This window comes from Misgurnus anguillicaudatus, chromosome 10 (genome assembly GCF_027580225.2).
Source record: "Misgurnus anguillicaudatus chromosome 10, ASM2758022v2, whole genome shotgun sequence".
Lineage (NCBI taxonomy): Eukaryota > Metazoa > Chordata > Actinopteri > Cypriniformes > Cobitidae > Misgurnus > Misgurnus anguillicaudatus.
In genome coordinates, this window is record NC_073346.2 from 37,751,512 (window position 1) to 37,774,468 (window position 22,957).

At 37.8% G+C, this 22,957-nt stretch overlaps 2 protein-coding genes across 2 annotated transcripts in view; both read right to left on the reverse strand.

Moving 5' to 3' along the window:
- eif3ha (eukaryotic translation initiation factor 3, subunit H, a) overlaps positions 1 to 8,013 on the reverse strand; it is a 95,130-nt gene extending 87,117 nt beyond the window's left edge. The window contains exon 1 of the mRNA XM_055211342.2: positions 7,856 to 8,013. Within this exon, the coding sequence (XP_055067317.2) occupies positions 7,856 to 8,011 (156 nt within the window). The 5' untranslated portion in view covers positions 8,012 to 8,013. The remainder of the gene's footprint in view (positions 1 to 7,855) is intronic.
- A 522-nt stretch (positions 8,014 to 8,535) lies between these two features.
- On the reverse strand, positions 8,536 to 20,986 carry rad21a (RAD21 cohesin complex component a). The gene is made up of 14 exons (XM_073872544.1): positions 20,829 to 20,986; positions 19,859 to 20,046; positions 17,758 to 17,887; positions 17,551 to 17,650; positions 17,234 to 17,340; positions 16,925 to 17,122; positions 16,715 to 16,837; positions 16,440 to 16,585; positions 14,181 to 14,402; positions 13,870 to 14,027; positions 13,536 to 13,674; positions 13,274 to 13,456; positions 9,376 to 9,456; positions 8,536 to 9,266 (listed from the first exon to the last, which is right to left on the reverse strand). Exons 2-14 carry the CDS (start codon positions 20,000 to 20,002, stop codon positions 9,075 to 9,077), a joined length of 1,923 nt encoding a protein of 640 aa, XP_073728645.1. The 5' UTR covers positions 20,003 to 20,046; positions 20,829 to 20,986; the 3' UTR covers positions 8,536 to 9,074.
- Positions 20,987 to 22,957: the final 1,971 nt, after the last annotated feature.

Here is a 22,957-nt window from a genome sequence, read left to right on the forward strand (position 1 = left end):
CAGTTGAATTTTACTATTGGATGTTGGGTCCAAAAAATGCCTCGTGATGTAAGCAGGTTCAAGCTCACCACGCCCTTGTTACGATCTCACCACACACTTAGTTCGTCCCCTCTATCTCTGTTGGGATCTGCCCACTTTTTGTGCACCAGGGGTTTAGTTATGCTTTAAAAAATTTGAGTAAATTGAATGGATCATTTTTTTCAGTGTACGACACATTAAAAATGTAAATTTAAGATTGTGACAAGACCTTGAAAAAGACCAGTCTCAAATACAACACTACTACATACTGTATATACACATACATATTATATTGCTATAAATACAAACAACATCTCTCCACAGAGAAAACAACATATGTTTAAACATGAAACAACATTCAATAAACAGAGAAAAAACGGTAAAGAGAAAAAAGTGTCAAGTAGGACCAGGGTGGGCGGTACGACATTATGACCAAATCATTATAAGACGAAAAGAGTAGGAGTAAGATTACAGCACTAATGAAGTATTGACAACACTGCCAGTTATTTTTCCTGGAAATAATACCACATAATCATTATCCAGAAAATTATATATTTTACCATTTTTACTTTTTATCTGTAACTTGATAAACGCAAACAAAAGAACAATTATTCATAAGAAATTAATTATAAACAGTAACATCAACTGTATGTGCCAAGTTTGAATACTAATACAACTGTTAACCATGTCAGGGTTTAACAACCCTAACACTGTAGGGTTATGTATGAAGGTATTTTTGATGCAAAACCCCTGCACACCCGTGACAGTATAATTTGTAGTTGTAGAGATCAATCTATCTGAACTTGATGACTGGTGGACCCCCTCTCTCCACCCTCTAAAAAACTTTTTTACAAATTTAAACAGGATTACTACTTAGCAATCTGACTTTGGACAGATGCAAGAGCGCAGCTGTCTGTATCTGAAAGAGAGAGAGAGAGAGAGAGAGAGAGAGCGCCAGAGATAGATAGATGGACGGATGGACGGATGGACGGATGGACGGATGGATAGATAGATAGATAGATAGATAGATAGATAGATAGATAGATAGATAGATAGATAGATAGATAGATAGATAGATTTGTAATAGGCTACAAGAAACAACAGAAACGGAATGAGGGACAATATTTGTTTTTCCTCGATTATCTTGTTTTTGTAATCACTTGAATCAAAAATCGAAATTGAAAATCATTCATAGGTGTTCGACGTATGCGCATTGCGACAAATTGCAATACATAAAACGTGTGACGATTAATCATGCAAATGCGAGTTTCTCAATGAATTAATTTTAAGGAATTACGGTGAAATCCCGGCACATCCAAAAGCCAGAGGGCGCTCTCGTGCAGAAACTCTCTTTGTGCCACAGAAGTAGTAGCATTACAAATGCTATTCCAGGAAATGTCTATAAGAATATTTATATCGCTGTTCTTCAAATTGTTTCAGGCATTTTCATGATAATAAAGCATTTTTTGAATGATTTTGTTTAACGAGTGTTGCTTTTTTAAATGCACGTTATAAATGACTCTGACTCATAATGATTTTAGATTGATAAGGACTTCTTACTGATCAAAACGCCAAGCTGTGCATGAAACACAGAATCGCAGCCTTGCGATTCAGAATCGATTTTAGATATTTTTAATGGGACACGCGATTAATCGTCACAGCCCTAAAAAATGTGAAGTATACCATGGCCTTTAATGCAATAATTAACTAGAAATTAAAAGCTTAACTTAAGCCATGAGCAAACTACACCACAGTCACTCGACATCAACGTCATGACCACCAAGCTTCCGACAACTTTTTCAAACTTTATTAAATACATTTGAATTGTGCCCATTTTTACATTTTTGACGTTTGTAGTCCCGTGTTGCACCTTGGTAGCAAACCGTTCATTTTAAGACACGTAAAAACTTTTTAAAAATCCTGAGTGGTGATATTACTCATGTGTTTTCAAATAATAAAATATAGAAATATCTTGAGCTTGCGTTAAAGAGGACCTATTATCAGATTCACAATTTTACATTTACTTTGGTGTGTAAGTGTATATTAGTACATGTTAACAATTAGGGATGTAAAAAAGCTTTAGTGTGCAGATGATTATTTTGGGAATTATGCGCTTGACCGGACTTTTTATGCACATTACGGGTGCAGAATTGATGTGCCTAAATCATATACACGCTATGTTTCTGGGCTTTCCGGGTGCAGAATTGATGTCCTTGAAGCATCCTCTCATGAGAATCCTCGCTCCGCAATGGAAAGTTTAAGTTTAAATGCATCCAACTAACGGCTTACTGAGACTTTATAAAATCAAATCTTTAAAAAAGCCTACAGTTATTGTGTGTGTGTGTGTGCGTGCGTGCGTGCGCGTGTGTGAATGACGCAATTCATCCGTCCGCTTCACCAGTGGATTAACTCAGTTTGTGCGTAAGTTACAGTGTTTCTGTGAACTTAAATATCTTTAAATGTGCGTTTGTTCCTTCACATGAAGCTATTGAGTGTATTAAAAGACTTTGAATATAGTGCATAAAACAATTATGGTGCTTTTATTATAATTTGTCCTTATAATAGCTCGTCAGTAACAACCACGGCTAACGCACAGTATCAGAATTGGATCGGTCATGTTGTCGGTCCTTGATTCGATCTCCGATCCAGCCAAAAAGCCCGGATGGGCCCCGATACGATCCAGAATATCGGATCGGGAGTTCGGGACATCCCTATTAACAGTATGTAAAAGTTACAAGTCCCGAAGTAAACAATGACGCGAGTAATCGTCTCCAACTTAAATCTCTTTTCTTGGACTACAATGAACACACAGTTTGTAGGCAACAGTTTACTTCCTCTGCCTGATGATATGTGGAAAATACATAAACCACACGAACACATTGTATTACATCAAAGACACAAAATAACATTGTTTTAGCAACGTAATAGGTGCTCTCTAACTTTAACCAAAACACTGTAAAAAAAAACGATTGACTTCTCCTCGCTCCTGTAAAGTTTATCCGCCCATTCGAATTGTCACAGTGGACCATAGGGGGGCGAGAGAGCTCAGAAGGCTGGGATTTTCACCACAGGTTCACACTGGCTTTCCCCCACCCCCTGTTCCTTACTCCATCAACCAGGGGTGACAATAACAGCATGCCTCATAAGACGGCGTAACTTACAGCGATGACGCTGTGCACAGACTACACACGGCACCATCAAAGCAGTTCAACACAGCCTCAACAATCCATCTAATGATACCCCATGAACTCAGGAGGATTGCTCGCATGCCAGCTCTAACTTTGCAAATGACTAGAAGTGTCTCCACGGTGTATTGCGAATGTTTGCGGACGCGCTTTCTTTTAAACCCGTCTCGGCACACACATGATGCAACGTGCACGCCCAAGGCAATCAGGTAAAAGCGTCAACGTGTTCCCCACGGGTCACGCCGGCGTTAACGTCTGTCCCTGTCATTTACCGGGAAACAGACACGCAGTCGTGGCGTGATAAACATCCTTACTGTGTACCAAGGCCTGTGATTCATCTTCATACAACAATGATGAAATACGATTCCTGCTAAACTAGCCCACTAAAACAGACAGCCTTTGACAGGATTGTAATTGTACAGTATATCTTGCATGCATACAAATGTGAGGGAATGTCAAGGTGGAAATCTCTTCTGAAAGCCCTTTAATATAACGCACCAAAGCTGGATATGATGTAACAAGAACTTTTCATCCCAAATCTCGTTTGGGATTCGAAAGATGCAGGCGTGATTCCTAGCAGCATGAACATTAAAGGAATAGTTCACACAAAAATGGTCACTAACATCACTATATAGCTTATAAGGCTCACAATGGAGTGCATGAGTTACACAAACTACTTTAATATGCTTCTGGTGCTCGGCTGTATAAATCACTGTCCTATTTATTGTATGAACAAAGCGCAACTTGGATTTTTCACAGAAGAAAATATACAGAACAATAGGAGGATGAACAAAGGAAAAAACATTGGTTTTTGGTTGGATGAGCTGTTCCTTTAAGTCTGAATAAAGATAAAAGACAATTGACGAGACTAAAGCATCTGTGCCCATTCATGGTCAACCTACATTTAAAATGCAGTGACATGAGGACAGGAGAAATGTTTCTAGAAACAACTTTGCCCTCTTATGGCAGTGAGATATAATGCAACCAGTAATGGACAAAAATAATCTTGGAAAATGTATGCCTACATCCTTTATTCAAATCATATAAATATTAATAAATATGTATGCGTGTTTGGAGTTTAAACTAAAGCTCTTTGGGAAGAATTTAAAAAGGCATAGCAAAAAAAAAACACTACACATAAGCAAAGTTTATCAAGTCGAGCCAAGAGAAAGACTGCTGTCATCAAAAACAAGAGAAGATCAACAAAATATTAATGACTGATTAAATTACAGTCATTAATATTTTAAAGTATAGTTTATTCCATGTGAACTTTTTCTTATTGTTTTGCATATCAGAATAAAACCTACATTCCTCATATGTTGCCCTTATAATTTTATCAAATAAATGACCTTAAATAAGTTTGCTTTAAAGCTCACATAACACATGCTGTTTATGCATTTCTGATGTTATTCTGGAGTACCTATAGAGTAGTATTACATCCTTTATATCTATGTAGAGTCTTTAGTTTAATCAGATTTATAAAAGAAAGATTAGCTTTACCGAATCTTTCCGATAACGTACGAAAAAATGAAGAAGGAGGAGTAACTACCGCGGGAGGAGCGAGTACAAGTCATGCAACACTATACAACGCTGTTTAACTTATGATTTACTACATGTTTGTGTCATTTATATAATATGCACGCGCCTATTTCCAACATAACACAGAAGTCTGTCTTACCGCATGCAACTCATGACCTGGTTGGGACTTTTCAATTAAATCCAGCGCATCAAACACACACGCAAAACTTCGCTGCTACCCCGGATAATAAACTATATCCATTGTTTTCATAAGGCTGACTTTCTTCTCCTTACATCCAAAAACACACTTCTTCTTTTGTGCCATTGTTGAGTTTTGAAATTAAACAAAGCTGTCGCGTGATGTGATGTTTGTGGGCGGGGTTTTCCGGGGGAAGCTCCCATAAAAAGAAGTGATACATATAGAAACCCCTGAAACGTCAGCTGGACCGTAATCGAAAAAAACTTTCCGAAACTTGTACGAACCCTGACGAAGTGCATTCGGCACAGAAATACTCTGTAACACGCCCAACTGCTTTTTTGACACTTTGCCTATGTTTAGCATGAGGAAACAACTCTATAACTGTGTTAATAAGTCAGAATGTATGAAATACCATTAAACCACCCATTTAATCCATTTTGTATCATTACCCATCAATATTTTGATGGTTGAATCCAACCTGAGGGGTCATTACAAGCAAATATTGTAAAAACATGACCTTCACACATTACTTTTGGCCAATACCGTATACAGAAAACGTATTTGATGAAGCTTTTGGCCTTCTGTGCACTATGAAATAACCCCAGCACATCCAGACACCTTATTGTGATGGTAATCAGATAATGGAGTCCAAAAGCTTTTCATCTGGGTCAGCTCAAGCTTTAAACTAATGTAAATCACTGTGGCCTATATAGAAACACATAAAAGTTTGGGAGTTTAAAAAATACTGCTTGACAATGACAAATGTGGCCATCCGAGCTAAAGATATAATGAATGAGAACGGCAGTGAATGCAACTTAAAGATGTTTTAAAGTTGCATTAGTAACTATTTCACAACTGATCAAACTTTATAGAAATCAAAAGTGAGGGAGAACGGGGCACAAAGTAACGCATTTTGGCTTTGGCTCTATATCATTCAAAAATATTATTTAAGTTAGATTAATACATTTTTTACACAATCAACAACACACACATCACTACTACAAATGAACAACAGTTTGTTGTGGGATCTACCGTTATTCCAACCAGACTCTCGTACATTCATTTCATTTGTACAGAGAGTCTGGCCACACTCCATTGCAAAGCGTTACTTCCGTTATGGAGGGTCCTCTGTTGAAGTTAAAAACTATTGGATCTGCCCAGAGTCACTCAGAATCTGCCATTGGCGATCGCTAACGTGTGGTCGTGACGTATAGCATGCACCGAAACCGTCCGGAAACAACAAGTCAGAATAATCAGACAAACAAAACTTAGCAAACCTGGTTCTTGCTTCGGCTTTAACTTGTATATTCGGACCGAATAGATTTTCTAACGTCTTTCTCCGCTGCCATTCGTTCTTAGCCACCCCCGTCTGTTTGCTGATTAGTCCTGCAGATTTTTGCAGGAGAAAACGAAACTCTACAGAGCAGTCCCAGACGTAGTACTGAAGCGAAATGAAAATTAAGCGGAAGCACATAGGAGGGTGGAGCCAGGCTACCGTTATTGTACAATTACACTGAAAGTAACAGGAGTGCAAATGTGACAACTTACCCCATAGGTGGGGTTCATTGTAACAAACAGAGGGTTTGTTGTAACACCTGCTAGAAAATTTTGTTTAAACACAATTCAATCAAATTCTGTCTATATACTAAAGGTGGATATTATTTATATATCTGTCTATAATAGATAGATATTAGATATCCACACATTTATCCATCCATGATCCTTCATAGAAATATCATTGCATATGAATATATATATATATATATATATATATATTTTTTTTTTTGAAAGAACTCCACAATAAAAAAATGATAAATTGTGAGTTATTTCCCCTGATATTGTATTAACAGTTATCATTTTGATGAATAGTATTTGCATTGTTTTCATTTCATTATCATTGTAACACTGTGTGACAACTAACCCACTGTGTAAAAATGTTTTTAATCCCAGCTATTTGTTACTAGATGTTGCTGACATGTTTCAAAATGCTGTTATGTTTTAGGTAACAAGACAGTTATTAAAATAATATAAGATTGGATTTGGTGACTTTCAGACCCAACTCAGAAATAAAAACAACATAAGATGAAGAAATGTACTTCCATGCCTCCAAAACACTATTTTTTCAATATCGTAACCAAATCACATCAAACTTTTCACAAATTTACAGATCATCTTCTGACAGTAAGAGAAAAAGACCAAAAGCACAGATTGCTCGGCCCTGTAGAAATATGTACAATAAACCCCAAGTTAGTTTGTGCCCCGCCCACCTTTACTTTTAACAAAAGTTTGACCTGACAAACCTTTGTTCTGACATTTTACACACTTTATACACACGTTATTGTGTATATGAACATTAGGGCTGATTATAACATCACAACCAATTAGTACAGAGTAATAACAAAAGTGCCAACGTGTACCACAGAATTGAACTGTGTTTATTTACCATGTTTTTGCATTTCAGAAGTGCCATGTTACATGAATTGCAATGTATCATGATACTGTTACATAACCTAGTCAATCTTATACTACATTGGTACAAAGAGATATCATTACAGTAAATTAATGTTATTGTAATAGTGGTACTATGACACAAGTACTTAAAACGTCATCGTAAAAGTGTTCTCATGCTAAAATGTTAATGTAAATGCATGTTTTGGAGTGTAAGTTACTCTGGTAATACTATGGTATTCTTGCAAGCAGGCTGAAATACCATCAATACATTTGGTATTTCCTTCGTAAACATTTTAATACCATGTAAGTTAGATGTATGGTAGTGCCGTGGTATGAAAAGTATGGTATTACCATGGTAAATTCTAGATGTGGGCTTAGCTCCCCCATCAGGTTCATAGGAAGAGAATATCGGCAGCCGGGAACACGTGACAGATTCTACCTCTTTCATGTGTGACAATGACAGTCGGTGGTTTAGTTTACTTACCAGTCCCTCAATCTGAATGAATTTCACTGGAGAATCGAGTGCATTTGATGTAGAAGCGGCGGATTCCTTGCGGGCTGCCATTGTGAACGAAGAGAAACACGTGAAGGACCTGCTTCCGGCGAAAGCCGACAACTTCCGCCGCAACGGAAAACACATTTTTCAAAATAAAAGTACGTTTATTTATGTAAACGCCTAAATATTTCATTTCAAATATGACAAATAAAATGTATTGTGATGTTACTACATTTTTGGGACAGAAGTTGTTTGGCTACTTAAATGATTGCGTTTAACGTACTGCTAACTGGCCATTATTTTGAAAGCATATCTGAAATAATTTACCTCAGGGGTTTTCAACAACTTCATGTTAATGCCTCCCAATTACCCAAAACAGTACTTAAAGAACAACTCACAATTTCTACCAAATAAAAAATAAGCTTGGCATAACCAGACAAATCTAAATATTCGTTAAAAAAAACTAAGAAATATCTTGATGTTTAGTTGTTTTAATGCTCGTTTTTTTCCTCATTTTTTCAAAATTTTTTAGAAAATAAGGCCAAGGCCCTCTGGTTGAGAATCGCTTATATACATTGTCTGGCACTATCAAAGTATTTTAACAAAAAACGACACAATTTCCTTTTGTGCATTTTCACTTAAGTTACTGTACATCGCAACAAGTCACAGACTTTTAGCAAAGTTTTTAATCAATATCGAAATGTAATCACAAGTGCATAAAATTCCAATTATATGAAGGAGTTTAACAAACCTTTAATAAACATAATTGCCATTAAAAGAGAGATACAAAACATTGAGCTATCTTGTCATGAAATCCACTTGGGTTCTCCAAAAATAAACCTTTTCCTCTCAATTGTGACATTATTAAAAAGTTAAAATGTACACATACCTAACTCTACAACAATGTAAAACGTACTGGGATAAAGCTTATGAAGGAAAATAAAAACAGAACTGTGAGGAAACAAATAAAATAGTAGTAACAAGACTGAATAATCCCAAAGGTGTTGACATTGTGAAAGCCCGACATGTTTTATCATATAACTCCTTAAAATATGTGGGTACAATGTCTTCATGATCTATCGGGGTTCGACTCAAAACCTTAAAAATTGGCCCCAAAAAAGAACAAATGAACGATACAAAACAGGCAACAGTAGCAAAACAAAACTGTTAAATACAACTACTAAAAACAAGAGAGGGTACAACGCATCTATACAACATGAAACCGCGGTCCTGGCGTGGCGACGATGTCACTGTACGGCTCTGACTGGGTCAGCTCAATGGCTTGCTGTTTCTTAAGCACCAGGAAGCTGTAAAACTTTGCAGCAGCCTGTTTCTTGTTGTTGTGTCTGCACAATTCAAGCAGACTGATGGACTGAGCTCCTGTTTTAGCCACCACACGCTGTTAACGAAAGAACATAATGTTTTTTTCCATGCACAGACACGGTCAAAGTATTTGGATGCATTTGAAATTCCAACTTATAGCTTTTCTGATAAAAGAGAATACAAACCTGAAGCCCATAAAGCATTTGCTGAGTTCTCTTGTTCCACCTTTTCTCTTCTTGATCCTGGTCTCCCTGACCCTCTTCAGCCTAATTAGTGGGGAGAACAAATCCCATAAAAAAATAAATCCCATAGAAAATAAATACTATTAAATACAATAAAATAATGCGTTAATTAGCTTAGTAGGGCCCGATGCGGAAAACGCTGACAGAATCACAAAATGAATGCATAAAAATGGGATTTACTCTACAACGAGGAAAGTTACGGAATTCGGCAAATTTCTTTTCAGTCATTTTTAAAACCCATAATAACTCATTTTCAAATGCTAGTTTTTTTGTTTCATGAAACAGCAAATGACAGAACGGTGCGTGGATACATTTTCCTTTTGTGTAATGTTGGACGCAAAGAAAGGCATGTTCTTTCCCATCATGCATTGAAAACAACAGCCTCTTTCACACAGTAATTTCGGTAAATTACCATGAATTTACCAGAATTAATTTACCAGTAAATACAAAAACGTGCTGTTCACACGTCAGTATCAAAATATTGGTAAACTCTGTGAGCAAACGTAAGTTAAATGTGGCACGCGGCGAGCTAAGTGTTGTATTTGTAAACAATGGTGGGTTATGCACCAAATATTCGCCCACCAAAAATATTCGGCCAAAAATGGCCCAAAAGAGCATTTTCGGCCAAAATACTTATCGAAACAATACGGCTGAAATGTTGTGATGACACAAACAGAAAAGCGACCTGCACGTGCTTATCTGAAACAACAAGTTTGCAGTGTGGACGTATATCAGTTTTACTGTGTCTCAATTCGTTCCCTAGCTCCAGAGGTCGTGAATCAGTATATCGTGTATGCAGGTTGACATTGGGACACTGTTCACTTATTATCCTGTGACGTGGCTGCTAAAGCGCGTTGTGATCATTCACAGCTGTTACTCATCAACAACCAAAAACACCAACATCTCTCGGGCTTAATTTTTAAAGAGAACATTTCTTTGTGTTTCGGTTTGGCCCTTGGATTCCTCTTTCACTTTTCTGTTTCAGCCAAGAATTTTAATTTTGGTGCATGCCTAGTTATGACTTAATATCCATGCTCCATATTTTGTTGTTTTCACATCTGTGGCAAATGCTGACAGTTGCGAAGTTAATCATAACCAAACAATAGGGCTGGAACGATTAATTGTGCAAATGCGAGTTTCTCATTGAATGAATTTGAATGAATTACAGTAAAATTCCCGCACATCCGAACGCCAGGGGGCGCTCTCATGCAGAAAATCCCTTTGTGCCACAGAAGAAGTAGTATTACAAACGCTATTCCAGGATATATTCATACAAGGATCGCTGTTCTTCAAATTGTTTCAGGTATTTTCATGATAATAAAGAATATTTTGAACGATTTTGTTTAACGAGTGTTGCTTTTTTAAATGCACGTTATAAATGACTCCGACTCGTAATGATTTTAGATTGATAAGGACTTCCTACTGACCAAATGCCATAGTACACGCAAAAGCTGTGCATGAAACACAGAATCGCAGCCTTGCGATTCAGAATCGATTTTAGACAGGCATTTTTAACGGGACACACGATTAATCGTTACAGCCCTACCAAACAACATTGCATTAGGCAACGTCAAACGAATCCTGCGTCTTAAACAACAGTACTGTTTGCACATTAGGCTTCACACAGGAAAAATAAATGGGAAGCTATTTTAAACAACTTTGGTAAAGAAATGTGGACGTTAACTTCAGGTATGCTCGACTTTTAAGCAGCATGTGTGTGTGAAAATGACCGTAAACAGTCCAGGGTAAACGCGTCATTTGTATTAAAATGTTATGATTGGCCCGAAGCTGTCAGCGCGATCTGAAATTGTCCGTTCTAAATGCCATTAATCTATATTTTTTGCTCACACATAGCGCTTATCGGTAAATTACTGGTAATCTTACAACCTCTCTTACTGGTAAATTGGCAGCACTGATTTACCAGAAAGGTTCTGTTCACATGACCTGTTAACTGCAATTTACCAGTAAAGACTGCATGTGTGAAAGGGACTAGTGACAAGCGTTGCCTCATCAGAGGGCGAGCAGGTTTCATTAAAGCTTATGATTAAAAGAAAAAAACTACACATTTGGTTGATTGCAGTAGCATGGTTGTAGCACATTGCGGTTACTGTAACAGGCAAAATGCATCACCAGGGTTCCCACATCTTTGTTAACTTCAAATTCAAGGACCTTTCAAGGACTTTCCAGGTTCAATACTAGGGGTGTCACGATTCTCCAAATCCTCGATTTGATTACATTTTCGATTCCAAGGTCACGATTCGATAAAATTCTCGATTTTTACTTTTTTTTTTGAAAGACAAAAACTGCTATGCCATTTTTATTATTATTATTATTATTATTATTATTATTATTATTATTATTATTATTATTATAGTTTCACATTAACATACACATTGCGTGCTTTTCCTCGCATGGGGGTTTGTGGGCTTCACTCGACGCAAATAGCTTGTTGAGAGAGGATTCCTTCTTGCACGCACATGGACTTAATGCACGCGTCTTGGACTAGCATCTGAAATAAATCCAGCGCGTCAAGCCGCTGCGCTTCTCTCTCTCACGTGCACGCGCTCTCGCGTCTATGCGAAGTCTAAACATAAACTAAAGTAGTAATCATTACGTATTTGTTCAGTTTTATGCGTTTCGTGCAAGCTGAGGCAAACTATCACTTTTGTTTAAAGTATAATCCGCTGCATCTTGGCACCTCACTCTCGGGCACGTGCAGAGAGCTGCGCTCTGTCCGAAGTCAGATCAGTAGGTAGTGATCCTGTTTATGATATGCATTTCAAGGAGTTGTAGCAATACATGCCTCATGTTTAAAATATAAATATCTGAGAGGTTTTTAGCCCGCCTGGCAAGCCGACCGGACATGACATGGGGGCGTGGCAGCATCGACAATCCCATTTTTTAATTCGAAGTTCGAGGTTGTGACTTAATTTCAATCGATTTCGATTTAAAACACCCTTATTCAATACCCTCAATTTCAAGGACTAAATGTGGGGACACATTTCAAGTGACAGCAAGGTTACATTGTGTTACCTTTAAAGATACATTGTTAAGGGAACTTGCGCTGCGTCACTGGAGTGACACTTTGGGGACGCCTCCAAGGGTAAGTGCGTCTTTAATGTGTATATCTAATTCAACCAATGGTGAGGCTTAACGACAAAGACAGGGTGATGCGGGAGCCAGGAAGTATATCGCTATTTGAAATATTGCCAAAGACGGCGTTACAGGGACGCAGGAAGTATGGCAAGGGAGACGCAGCGTCTCTTCCCTTCTCAGGGAACAATGCAAAAAAGCATTTTGGTATGAATCAACATTCGCATAAAAGTCTAGAATTTTTATGATATTATCCTACACTACACAGTGAATAATATGGATTTTTTCCAGAACTTTTTTTGCATAAAATAGATTCAAGCACTTACAATGACCTGTATCTATGTATGTATATTTTCAAAAACTTCCCAGGGCCTTAAATTTCCCCAAAGATTCACAAACTTTCAAGGACCCATGGGAAACCTGCATCGGCCTATATGTAATTTTAAATAAAACTTTCAATAAATTGTTGTTAAATTAGATTTGTTTAATGTTTTTTAGTTGATAAGACATTTTTTGATATTTGTGATAACTGAAATTTAATTTAACCATTGAAACCAGATAAATGAAAACACAAAATTGGAAAAATAAATCAAACAGAATTTGGTAAAAAAAATAAAACTGATTTCATAGGGCCCTACTTTAGCTATAGCAGCAGGTTTCCATTACCTCAAGAAAATACTAAGTAAAAAGTGACTATTTTTGAAAGTTTGGTTAAAGCAGCATTTGCATTTCACACAGGACACCTCACCTCTTCCTCGCTGTCATCCTTGTCCTTTTCTTTGCCCTTGTCATCCAGCAGGTCCAGCTCAGGGACGAGTCTAGAGAGGTTGGTGGTCTCCTCAGGAGGAAGATCCATCGGGGGCATTTCGAGCTGATGGGACAGAACTGACTGATCCATGGGTGGAAGTGTCTGTTCCAACACACTCATTTCCTGAAAATGAGAATAATACGATCATTAGATAAAGAGGTATCCAACACTTGACTGGATAAAGAAAAGAAATGTGACTTACAGGCAAAGCTGCAACCTTCTCAAGCGACTTGCGCTTCAATCCACGCTGGACAGATGGAGGAGGCATCATAGTCTCATCCAGAGCGGTTCTGCTGCCCTCCATAGAAGAAGCCTGCAGCATACTTGGCTCCTCCATGATGGTCTGATCTGTAGGAGACAAAATATATTTACATATAAATTCACATTTATGCCAGCAAAGTATCACAAGTGGAAAAACTTGTCTTTGCATTATTTAGGCCTTCTATTCCTCAATATATTCAGGTCAGAACTAAAGCTCAACTTAGCTGTAAAAACTGCATTTCAGATACAGTAACGGAGCTTGTATCTGAGCCAAGCTCTGATCAATCACGTCACTTCTATGTCCCAGAACCTCCTCTCTGGGCACCTCTGGGTTCTCCAGTTCCTTCAGGAAGTCCTCCAGACTGTCGGCCTCTCCGCCCTTTCTCCTCTTCCTCAGCTCATCAGGTACCAGTGGAGTCAAACAGCGTGTGAACATCTAAAACACACATTTCACATCATGTCAAAGCACACACACCGAGATCTATTGAGGCTGCCTGGGAATGTGCCCATGACGCCTTTAAATGCTGCACTAAATTTTGGAACAGAGCAGTCAACCTCGCCCTTGGCTTTAATAAAGTTTAACCATCATCTTCAAGAGTCGGCCATTCCAGAGAGGCTGAGCAGGCAATGAAAACAGCTTCTCAACACCTCCTGTCTCCTTCCACATCATCAGCTTCTTAGTGGGAGGAGCCAAATCCAGTGTGGTGACGATGTCAGAGTAGTCGCTCAACTGGGCACGGATGGTCTTGCTGTCTAACTCCTTCAAGCTGTCGACGATGAGCTTTCTCTTTCGTCTAACCTTGGTTTCTTTTCCTGAAAATCAGAGTTTATTAGTGCTTGAATGCAATGTCTCATTTTGTAATTCAAAAAATAATAATAATAATCTATTCTACAGTTAAAAAAAGCTTTTCATGACCTTGAAAACTTTAATCAGAAGGCACATCTGAATATATGTAAAATAGTTACATGAAGAAAAATATAACTGTGCTAAAAATAAGGCTGTGATGGTTGTCATAACCACCACAGTGGTGAAGTGATCCCTGCGGTGGTGTGCACAGTCACAAACTATGAAAATTTTCAATCTCACCCAGTAAGATGTCTTTAGTGTGAATGCAAACTGCCAGCAGACTCAAGAGTTAGTGTGCTATTTGCAAGGGAAGGCCACCGATATCAGTGATTACCTGCTGGCTTGGGGGCGGAGCAATAAGGCAAGATATTGGTTGTTTCTTATTTCATAAAAATCATAAAGTTGACTATTATTCATTGTTAATCGTACATTGTTGTAATAAGTTTATGACTTGCAAATGTAATGCTCAGTTAACTGAAATAAACCAGGCATGATGACATATGCGACCTCCGGAGGCGGCAGCCTTGGGATTAAAAAACGGCCGTTCTGTCACTCAAGTTTGTGAAAAAGTATCAATCTGCACTACTAGTATGCCATCAGAACGCTCGTCTCGAGCACCCACCGAAATGGCCAAGCACATATGCACAGTTGCGCCACATGTCGGGTCTAAAACCATGCGGAAAAAGTGCCTGCGCCGTTTTCCTCCTCTTAAAACTCTTGAAAAGCCCAAACCATGAAAAGACCTACTTTCACTAAAAGGGTTGTTTTTACTAAACCATTTGGAGTATATGCATAACTATGGTAAGAAGACACTTTGAGCTTCATTTCCCAGGTTTCAAAATTATTTTAAGTTAAAAATTAAAAAAGTAAGAGAGGCTTAAGTACATTGAAATAAAAATAATGTTTGCATAACATCTTTTTTATTACTAAAAATCTTAATGATAAATATGTATGAGAAACCTAGAAATGCAATGATGCCAAAGCCACAAGTCTAAAGAAGTTATGCTTCACGTTTGAGGTCAATAGGCCCAAAAATTCTTGCTAGGGTTTTTGTAAGACTAGTGCCAGTCAGACCCAAAATAAAAGTCTTTGCATACATGTTCGTTCTTATTATTATTATTATTATTATTATTATTATTAAAATTAATCTTTATGTTAGCATATAAAATGCAGTTTCCACACCAGGAAATAAAACGTCACACAAAGATCGTTGGATTCGTTATCTAATTGGTTACACGTTCTGTCTATCAATATTTTTCATGAAGTCGCTTGACAGCGCTGTTTGGATATGTATTATACTCCCGCCTACTTCTAAAAACAAAGATTGAATGCGGGTTTACGTGTATACTAGAAATAGATGTTCATGCAAAATCTGATGTAAACAACATACTATATATCTATATAGTTCATGGATTATACGCATTTGTGGACAATTGGATGTATTCTATTAGACGATTTTCATGGGTTATTCACACATCTGAAACAGACTGGATTCTACTCGCATCCGTTATATCAACACAAAGGTAATAAGTCCCGTTTATATTTTGCATATTGTCTTCTTAACTTCGGTCACAAAATAATACATTTATGATGCTAGAGCATCTGTATCTCAAAACAAAGACCATACACTGATGCTAAACCCGTAGACCCTTTAAACTATGTATAGTAATGTAAATATTATTAATGTTTGGAGATAGTATGCTTTATAGATATTGTTAGCAGCGTTAAAAAAAACGAACGTAATCCCCGCCCTGAATTAGCGCGCACAGAGAGGTTAAAGTGCATGGGCGCTCAAAGCGTCTGTCGTTGCTAAGCATTGCTTGACGTTGTGACGAGCACCCACCGGTAGAGAAAGAAACTTGCGTCTTTGAACATGCACGTTCGTTAAGAAACGTATATCTGATACTCGTTAACAGTTAACATTTCCAAATATATGTATGCATTATATAAGACCTATATGCATCAATTTGTGTTCAATGTAATGTGTGCATGTTCATTTTTCCCAGTGATATCGATGGGCTCAAGAGCGAAGGCTTCCTCCTCATTGGGAACCAGAGTGGTCTGTTCTGTCTGGTCGGCCTGGTCAGTGGTATTGGGAAGAGGCTCGACTGGACCAGAGTCTGGACTGTCAGGACCACCGGCAGCTAAAATTAAAAAAGAGGGATAATTTTTAAGTAGGAAGTATTATATCATCGGTACAACATCAATTTTTCAAAACAATAATCACACTCTATGAATTAACTTGAATTTACACACACTATGAATTTACTTACGAGAAAAGCTATCAAAGTTATCGTCATCATCGCCATGGTCTTGTGGCATCATCACGCTGTCAGTGATTGCTGGAGGATCATCGAATATGCCACCACCATCTTCATTGCTCAGAAGCTTATCCACTGAAAATGAGCAGAAAACACTGGACTAAGCCATAGCTTTTCAATCATCTTATCGACATTATATAGGTCAAGTTAATTACAACGTACCCAGAATTCCACCATCACTATTGTCCAGGTTGTTATCTCCAAAGTCGTCATAGTCAAGGTTAGCCGATTTATCGACAAGGTGGGCGGGGCCAGGCTCAGGTTCCAAAAGCAGGTTGGAGGCAGAGGAACCGTGAATGATGTCTTCAGTAAAGGCATTCTCCTCTCTCATCATCTCACGATCATCCATGCCAAAGTCACCTGGTATGAAAGTATCGGCAATACTTTAGAGAGCGCATATCACTCGAAGCTCAAAACCTCAGGCAAACGAACACAACTCATTAGTGTGAAAAAAAGCCTGTATAATTTTACCAAAGTCATTGTCGGCCATGAGGTTCACGTTTCCTACTTCCTCTCTCATGGTGATCTCCTCAACACGACTTTGATTTAGGGTAAACTGCTGCGCTACATCTATATCACTGTAAGACACAAATACCTCAATTACAGACTGCTCTCATTCTCTAGTGAATTAAAAAGATAGAAAGAAACACAAGATTTAATAAGAAGTATTTAGGAAAACAAACATCATACAAGTACATTTTCAGAGGTGTTGTTGGACATAAGATAAACTACACGATAAGTTTCACCCCTCTTCTATAGGAACATCAAATAAAACCGCGAGTGCTTACTCAAGATCAGGAAGCGGCTGGTCAAAATCGTGGAACTCCTCTGGCAAGGTGATAGCGTTGTATGCAGCCTCTCGGTTGTCCTCCGGCAGATCCACAACACCTAAAAATAAACAATGTGCTCCAGTTAATGCTGACAATTAAAAGCAGGTGTTGTCAAAAACACTTTTTTTTTGCATAAGACAGCATCTAAAAAAATGCAATCATTACCTGGGCGAAAGGCCATTTTGATCTTAATAAATGCTTCATTGCAGTCAGCCAGAAGATATTTGGCTTTTCTGTGGTAGATCCGCACCACACCCAGTAGTAGATGGCCAGATGTACGAAGAGCCATTTTCACCTATTCATCAAAGAAACGACTAAATTAACAAATGGCTTAAAACATAACACAACTAAAACAATAATCAACTAGGGATGATCATTTATGCAATTCCCCATATTTGAAGATCATTTAAATGAACGATCAATCTATCAAATAATCGTGAACTGTAATAGTGCAATAAGCCTTTACTGCAGTGGCTTAGGCTATGTTTACATTGATGCGTTTATCCTTTAAAATGCGTTACTTTTGCGCCTTTCATTTACACTACACCACTGTTTTCAACCCTCATAAACGGATTCGTTCGTAATCGCTGAAGACTCTTATGTAAACGAACAGCTGATGTTAACTTGACAGTGCATCATTTTCAAAGTTAAAATTATTTTTATTCAGGTAAATGGAGGTTTGCAACGGAGGTTTTGCCAAAAATAGTAAACTTCTTCCAACCAGCTATTATAAACGCTATATCAGATTGTTTTAACATGTATCCTTATAGATAATGTCTGTTTTATATTTATGTTTGGGTATTGTTGGGTTTGAATATTGTTGTAATGTTGTTTAAATTAGGTTAGCTTATTACGAAAGATAGACTGTAATTTTAAACGCCATATAGGGCGTTGTAAAGGCAAATATGAAGGGAGAATTGTAATGGGTCAGACATTATTTTCGAGTTTAAGTTTTGTTTCCTACTTTAAAATGAATTTTGTTTCATATAATTTGTCTCTTAATTTTAATCTATGTTTTGTTGATAAGTTTGTGAACATAAATTAATAAAAACAATAAAATCAACGTCATATTAATATTTAATGCTCCTTTAGCCGATTGCGCTTTTGGCTATTTCTGTGTTGCTAGCGGAGGATGTGCACGGACCTCGCACACTTTTAAAAATTAACGGCACAATTTTTAATTCATTGATCGCACACTGAACAGCGAAAGGTAAGGGAAGTTAAGTTATTTGGTGTTGTTCTGAAGAATACAGTCAGTTCGTACGAAAATTTTCAAATGGACTATAAGATCATAAATATGAACTGCGAACAATGAACTAGGCTATTATAAATTTAACAGCATAAAAATGAAGAGGAACTCCCTACATTAAAGCAATAAGCATTTGCTGAAATTTATTTTTGCTTCAAGTTTGCTACTGTTTAGTACTGTTCACTTGAATGCTTCCTTTTTAAATCATAAAAACCTTTCTGTTTGGTTTATTACATCAACATTAACCTATTTATCATATTAATATGTTGTGCAGGGAGCTATAACAATAAGACTTTCCCAAACACATTTTTATAGGTTCAAAAATAGTGTCTGTTGTAGTTGCCGGCAAAGGATCCAGGTATGAATTTTTCTCAATATCTCGCACCCCTAGGCTGCATAAATGCGCAAAGGTAACCTATTATTAGAGTAATAAGTTATTCTACACTTTTATGCGCATGCCCAGTTCCGTGATTGGTCATGTTTCATGCGTTTATGGTCGTGTATAGTGTGGATGAAGATTCTTTTTAAAATCCCAGTATAAACGAGGATCGTTTTCATTTTAAAATGCCGTTTTAAAACGCAAATGCTTTAATGTAAACAGGGCCTTAGGGTCAATGACATGAAAGTGTGCGTAAATGGCAATCAAAATGCCAGCTTCCTCACGTAAATTAAAGATTTTTTTATCTAAATAACATGCTAGTGGGAATGTAAAATGAGTCAATGTAGTTGGTGTTTTTATAAAAATCATCAACTTAAAAATTCTCATAATAAAATATGATGACAAAATAGACACGGTGTACAACTTCGCCTCACATGCACACTCTGGCAACAGTCGCATGTAAGTCTGTGTATGTCTATGTCAGAAAATGTTTTTCCTCCTGCTGTATGTTTGCGCGCAGGCACCACACACGTGCATGACCATGCTTTTTTGACCATTGACAAGTTTTCTTGATTTTTTTATTATCGACGATCAATTAATTGTTAGCATCCCTACAATCGACAGCAATAAAGGCACACCTTTGGCGATATGATGCTTTCCACACTGCTCTCCAGGTTGCATTCAAAGACGTGGGCTTTGGTCAACTTCTTGTCCCAATGGGCCGCCAGCCAAATTTTAGCCAGCGGCCCACGTTTGCTGAGGACGAAGTGGGCGTAAAACATTGCCCCGGTGTGTGGTCAAAGCTCCCAAGATCTTTCTGCTACACCTGGAAGAAGACAAAATAAATACATGTTGTTAGGACTTTAAATTTGAACATGCTATCTAGTTAGGTAGCTCACTAGGATTTGAGACACACCCCATGCATGATATGATGTCTGCAGAACAAACATCACACGTGATCTGATAACTCCAACCAGCATTTATTTTGAATTGAATATGAAACATAAAAAAGTCAAAACTCGTATAAATGAACAAAAGTGTGCAGCTTTGAAGTTGCTGTCCGCGCGGTGCGTCTAGTGCGCTCGTTCATAGATTTATTACAGCGAGTCAAAGCTTTGCGCGCCTTTATGGCGACACCAAAACAAAAAGATTAAAGCTACAACACAATAAAACTTTCTTAAAATATACTGTTAGCTAAATTATTATTTTCAAAAATGCATTTATGTTAAATAAATACAAAGTGCACCGAGCAATGGTGCAAAACAATTCTAATAATCTTAAAACAACTGTTTGGCTAAATAACGTTGGTCGACTAGCACGCTAACGTTACGTAATTTTAAAATCGTTATGAAATAAAACTAGATTCTACACAACAAAAAGTATTTTCTCGATCGTACTAAATGAATACATCGACAAACGCATTCAGATTAAAATGTATAAATGTTTACAAGGTCCAATCTTTTTTTTTTCAAGCTAGCATTAGCGTTAGCCAACTGTTGATTAGCAACAGTACTCGATCAGCGCGAGCGTCAAATTTAATTCTCCTGCTTAGATATTCCACCGTTCTGAAACATTTAACCACGACAACGCGTATTATCCAGAACTTACCATTCAATATATCGTTTCCGTGTTGATTTCGGCTGCTTTATTTTCTCCCCTCATGTGGAGAGAAGTTAGCAGCCGTTTCCTCTCATTGAATCTGACTGACAAAGATGGCGGGCGTTCGCGGCGGGATGTTTACAGTCAAAATTTGAAGATGGGAGGGACTTGCTCGGTGATTGACAGGCCGAGGCTGCTGAAGAACCCAATGCTGTCGCGCTGTTCGGTTGGCAGAGGGCGGTGTTGTGTTACTAAATGAACGGCTGTAAAGGCGAGGCCTGTACAACAATAACCTGCGGAAAGACAGACAGACAACAGACAGGCAGAAATTTCAACAAATGTAAAGAGTCACACAGTAAAAGAGTCACATTTTACTGCTTTTCGGAAAAAAAATATTTTAAGGTGATTTGTATTTTTAACTTACAAAAACATTTTCACCATGGAATGTAGTTTAATACACACTGTTTAACTTACTTTAAAAATATATACATTTTACATTATTAAAGTGAAAACATCTGTAACAGCTTCTTAAATCTACAGTTTTTACTACGGTAACTTAGATGTGAAGAATATTTACAGTTAAGCAAAAACAGGTGTCTATCTACTGTACTGTTTAACACTGTTAAAAATTTCTGTTGAAATTACAGTACTCTATTACTTGCAGCTGTTTGCTAGTAACTTACTGTAGATTTAAATTTATGTTATTTACTGGCAACAGTTTGTTTAAACCCTTTTAGGCTGTGCTCTTGGCGCATAAACCATTTTTCCCGTCGTTAAGGAAGTTTAAATTAGCAAATTAAAGGCGGAGTCCACGTTGTTTGAAAGCCAATGTTGATATTTGAAATCACCTAAACAAACACGCCCCTACCCAAATACAATCTGGATCTTCGGTTGATAGACCCGCCCCACACATACGCAACCCGGCAAGGATGTCGGTTAGTAGACACGCTCCTTACTGCTGATTGGCTATAAGTGTGTTTTGGTAGTCGGCCCGTCTCCTTTTCCAAAGCATTTTTCAAACATCATGGACTCCGCCTTTAAGTGGATTCAGACCCCGGGTTGAACCATTGTCTAAAGCGCAGGGCACACAGTCTTAATGGGCGTGTCCGAATCCACTTTTGCTACTATAATGACAGGGGAAATGGTTTGTGCGGCAAGCGCACATTCTATAGAAGGTCCCTATCATACACCTGGCACAATGCGCGACACATTGTGCCAGGTGTATGATAAAAGTGTCTTTTGCTAGTTTGAACCCGGCGCAATTATCATTTTCACGTTTAGCGCCATGTTGTTTAAATAGCAAATGCATTTGTGCCATATTTTGCACCCATGGGCGTTCTGGTGTGTTCAGGCGCATTGTTGGCATTTTGTCCAAGAGACTCAATAATAATCTTTTACATTTTAATAATTTAATTATTCATATTTAAAAACGTTTGTGTGCTGCTGCGCATCCATAAGCAAATGAGCATTGTCGTCCCATTTATAGGCACGTATTCCTAACACGCTCATTAAATAACAAAAACAACATTGTGCCATCGACTTTAGACCAGGTTTTAGTTGGTCAATGGCATAGTCAAATTTAGTTGCCTCAAAATAGCAACGTACCAACAATGCATCTAAACACACCTCGTTTTTAGACCAGAACGCCCATGGGCGTAAAATTTGGCGCAAATGCATTTGCTATTGAAACAATGTGGCGCATAAGTGTTAAAATTATAATTGCGGCAAGTTGAAACTAGCACAAGACACTTGCGTTGCGCATTGCACTGCATTGCGCTGGGTGTATGAGAGGGCCCTTAATGTTAAATTTTTATTTAACTTTGAACAAACTGTTGCCAGTAAATAACACTGTTAGCCTTTTTATTGTATATATGCGGTAACTGCCAGTGAGTTACTGTAACTGCCCCATTACAGTACCATAACTGTCCATGTTTTTTACAGTATGATGCCTCTACCGCAGTTCTATTTTACAGTATAATACCCTTACTGTAACCTAATAAAAAAAAAAATGCCTTGAAGGGGAATCAAACCCAGGCGCCTGTGTCGTAGGTCTGTAAGACTACCACAGTGCGTCAGAGTCACTTGATGAAAGTTACTCGCTACACTCCCCAATTAGCCTCTTCTGTCACTCTCCCGAC

Bases quoted from the DNA above. Each gene is read 5' to 3' on its own strand.
- rad21a (XM_073872544.1), bottom strand. From the start codon at position 20,002: ATGTTTTACGCCCACTTCGTCCTCAGCAAACGTGGGCCGCTGGCTAAA. The intron at 17,341-17,550 runs GTAAGCACTCGC...TGTGTCTTACAG, and splicing joins CAGCCGCTTCCTGATCTTGA to TGATATAGATGTAGCGCAGC. The intron at 13,457-13,535 runs GTAAGTCACATT...TCTCATTTTCAG, and splicing joins AGAAGGTTGCAGCTTTGCCT to GAAATGAGTGTGTTGGAACA.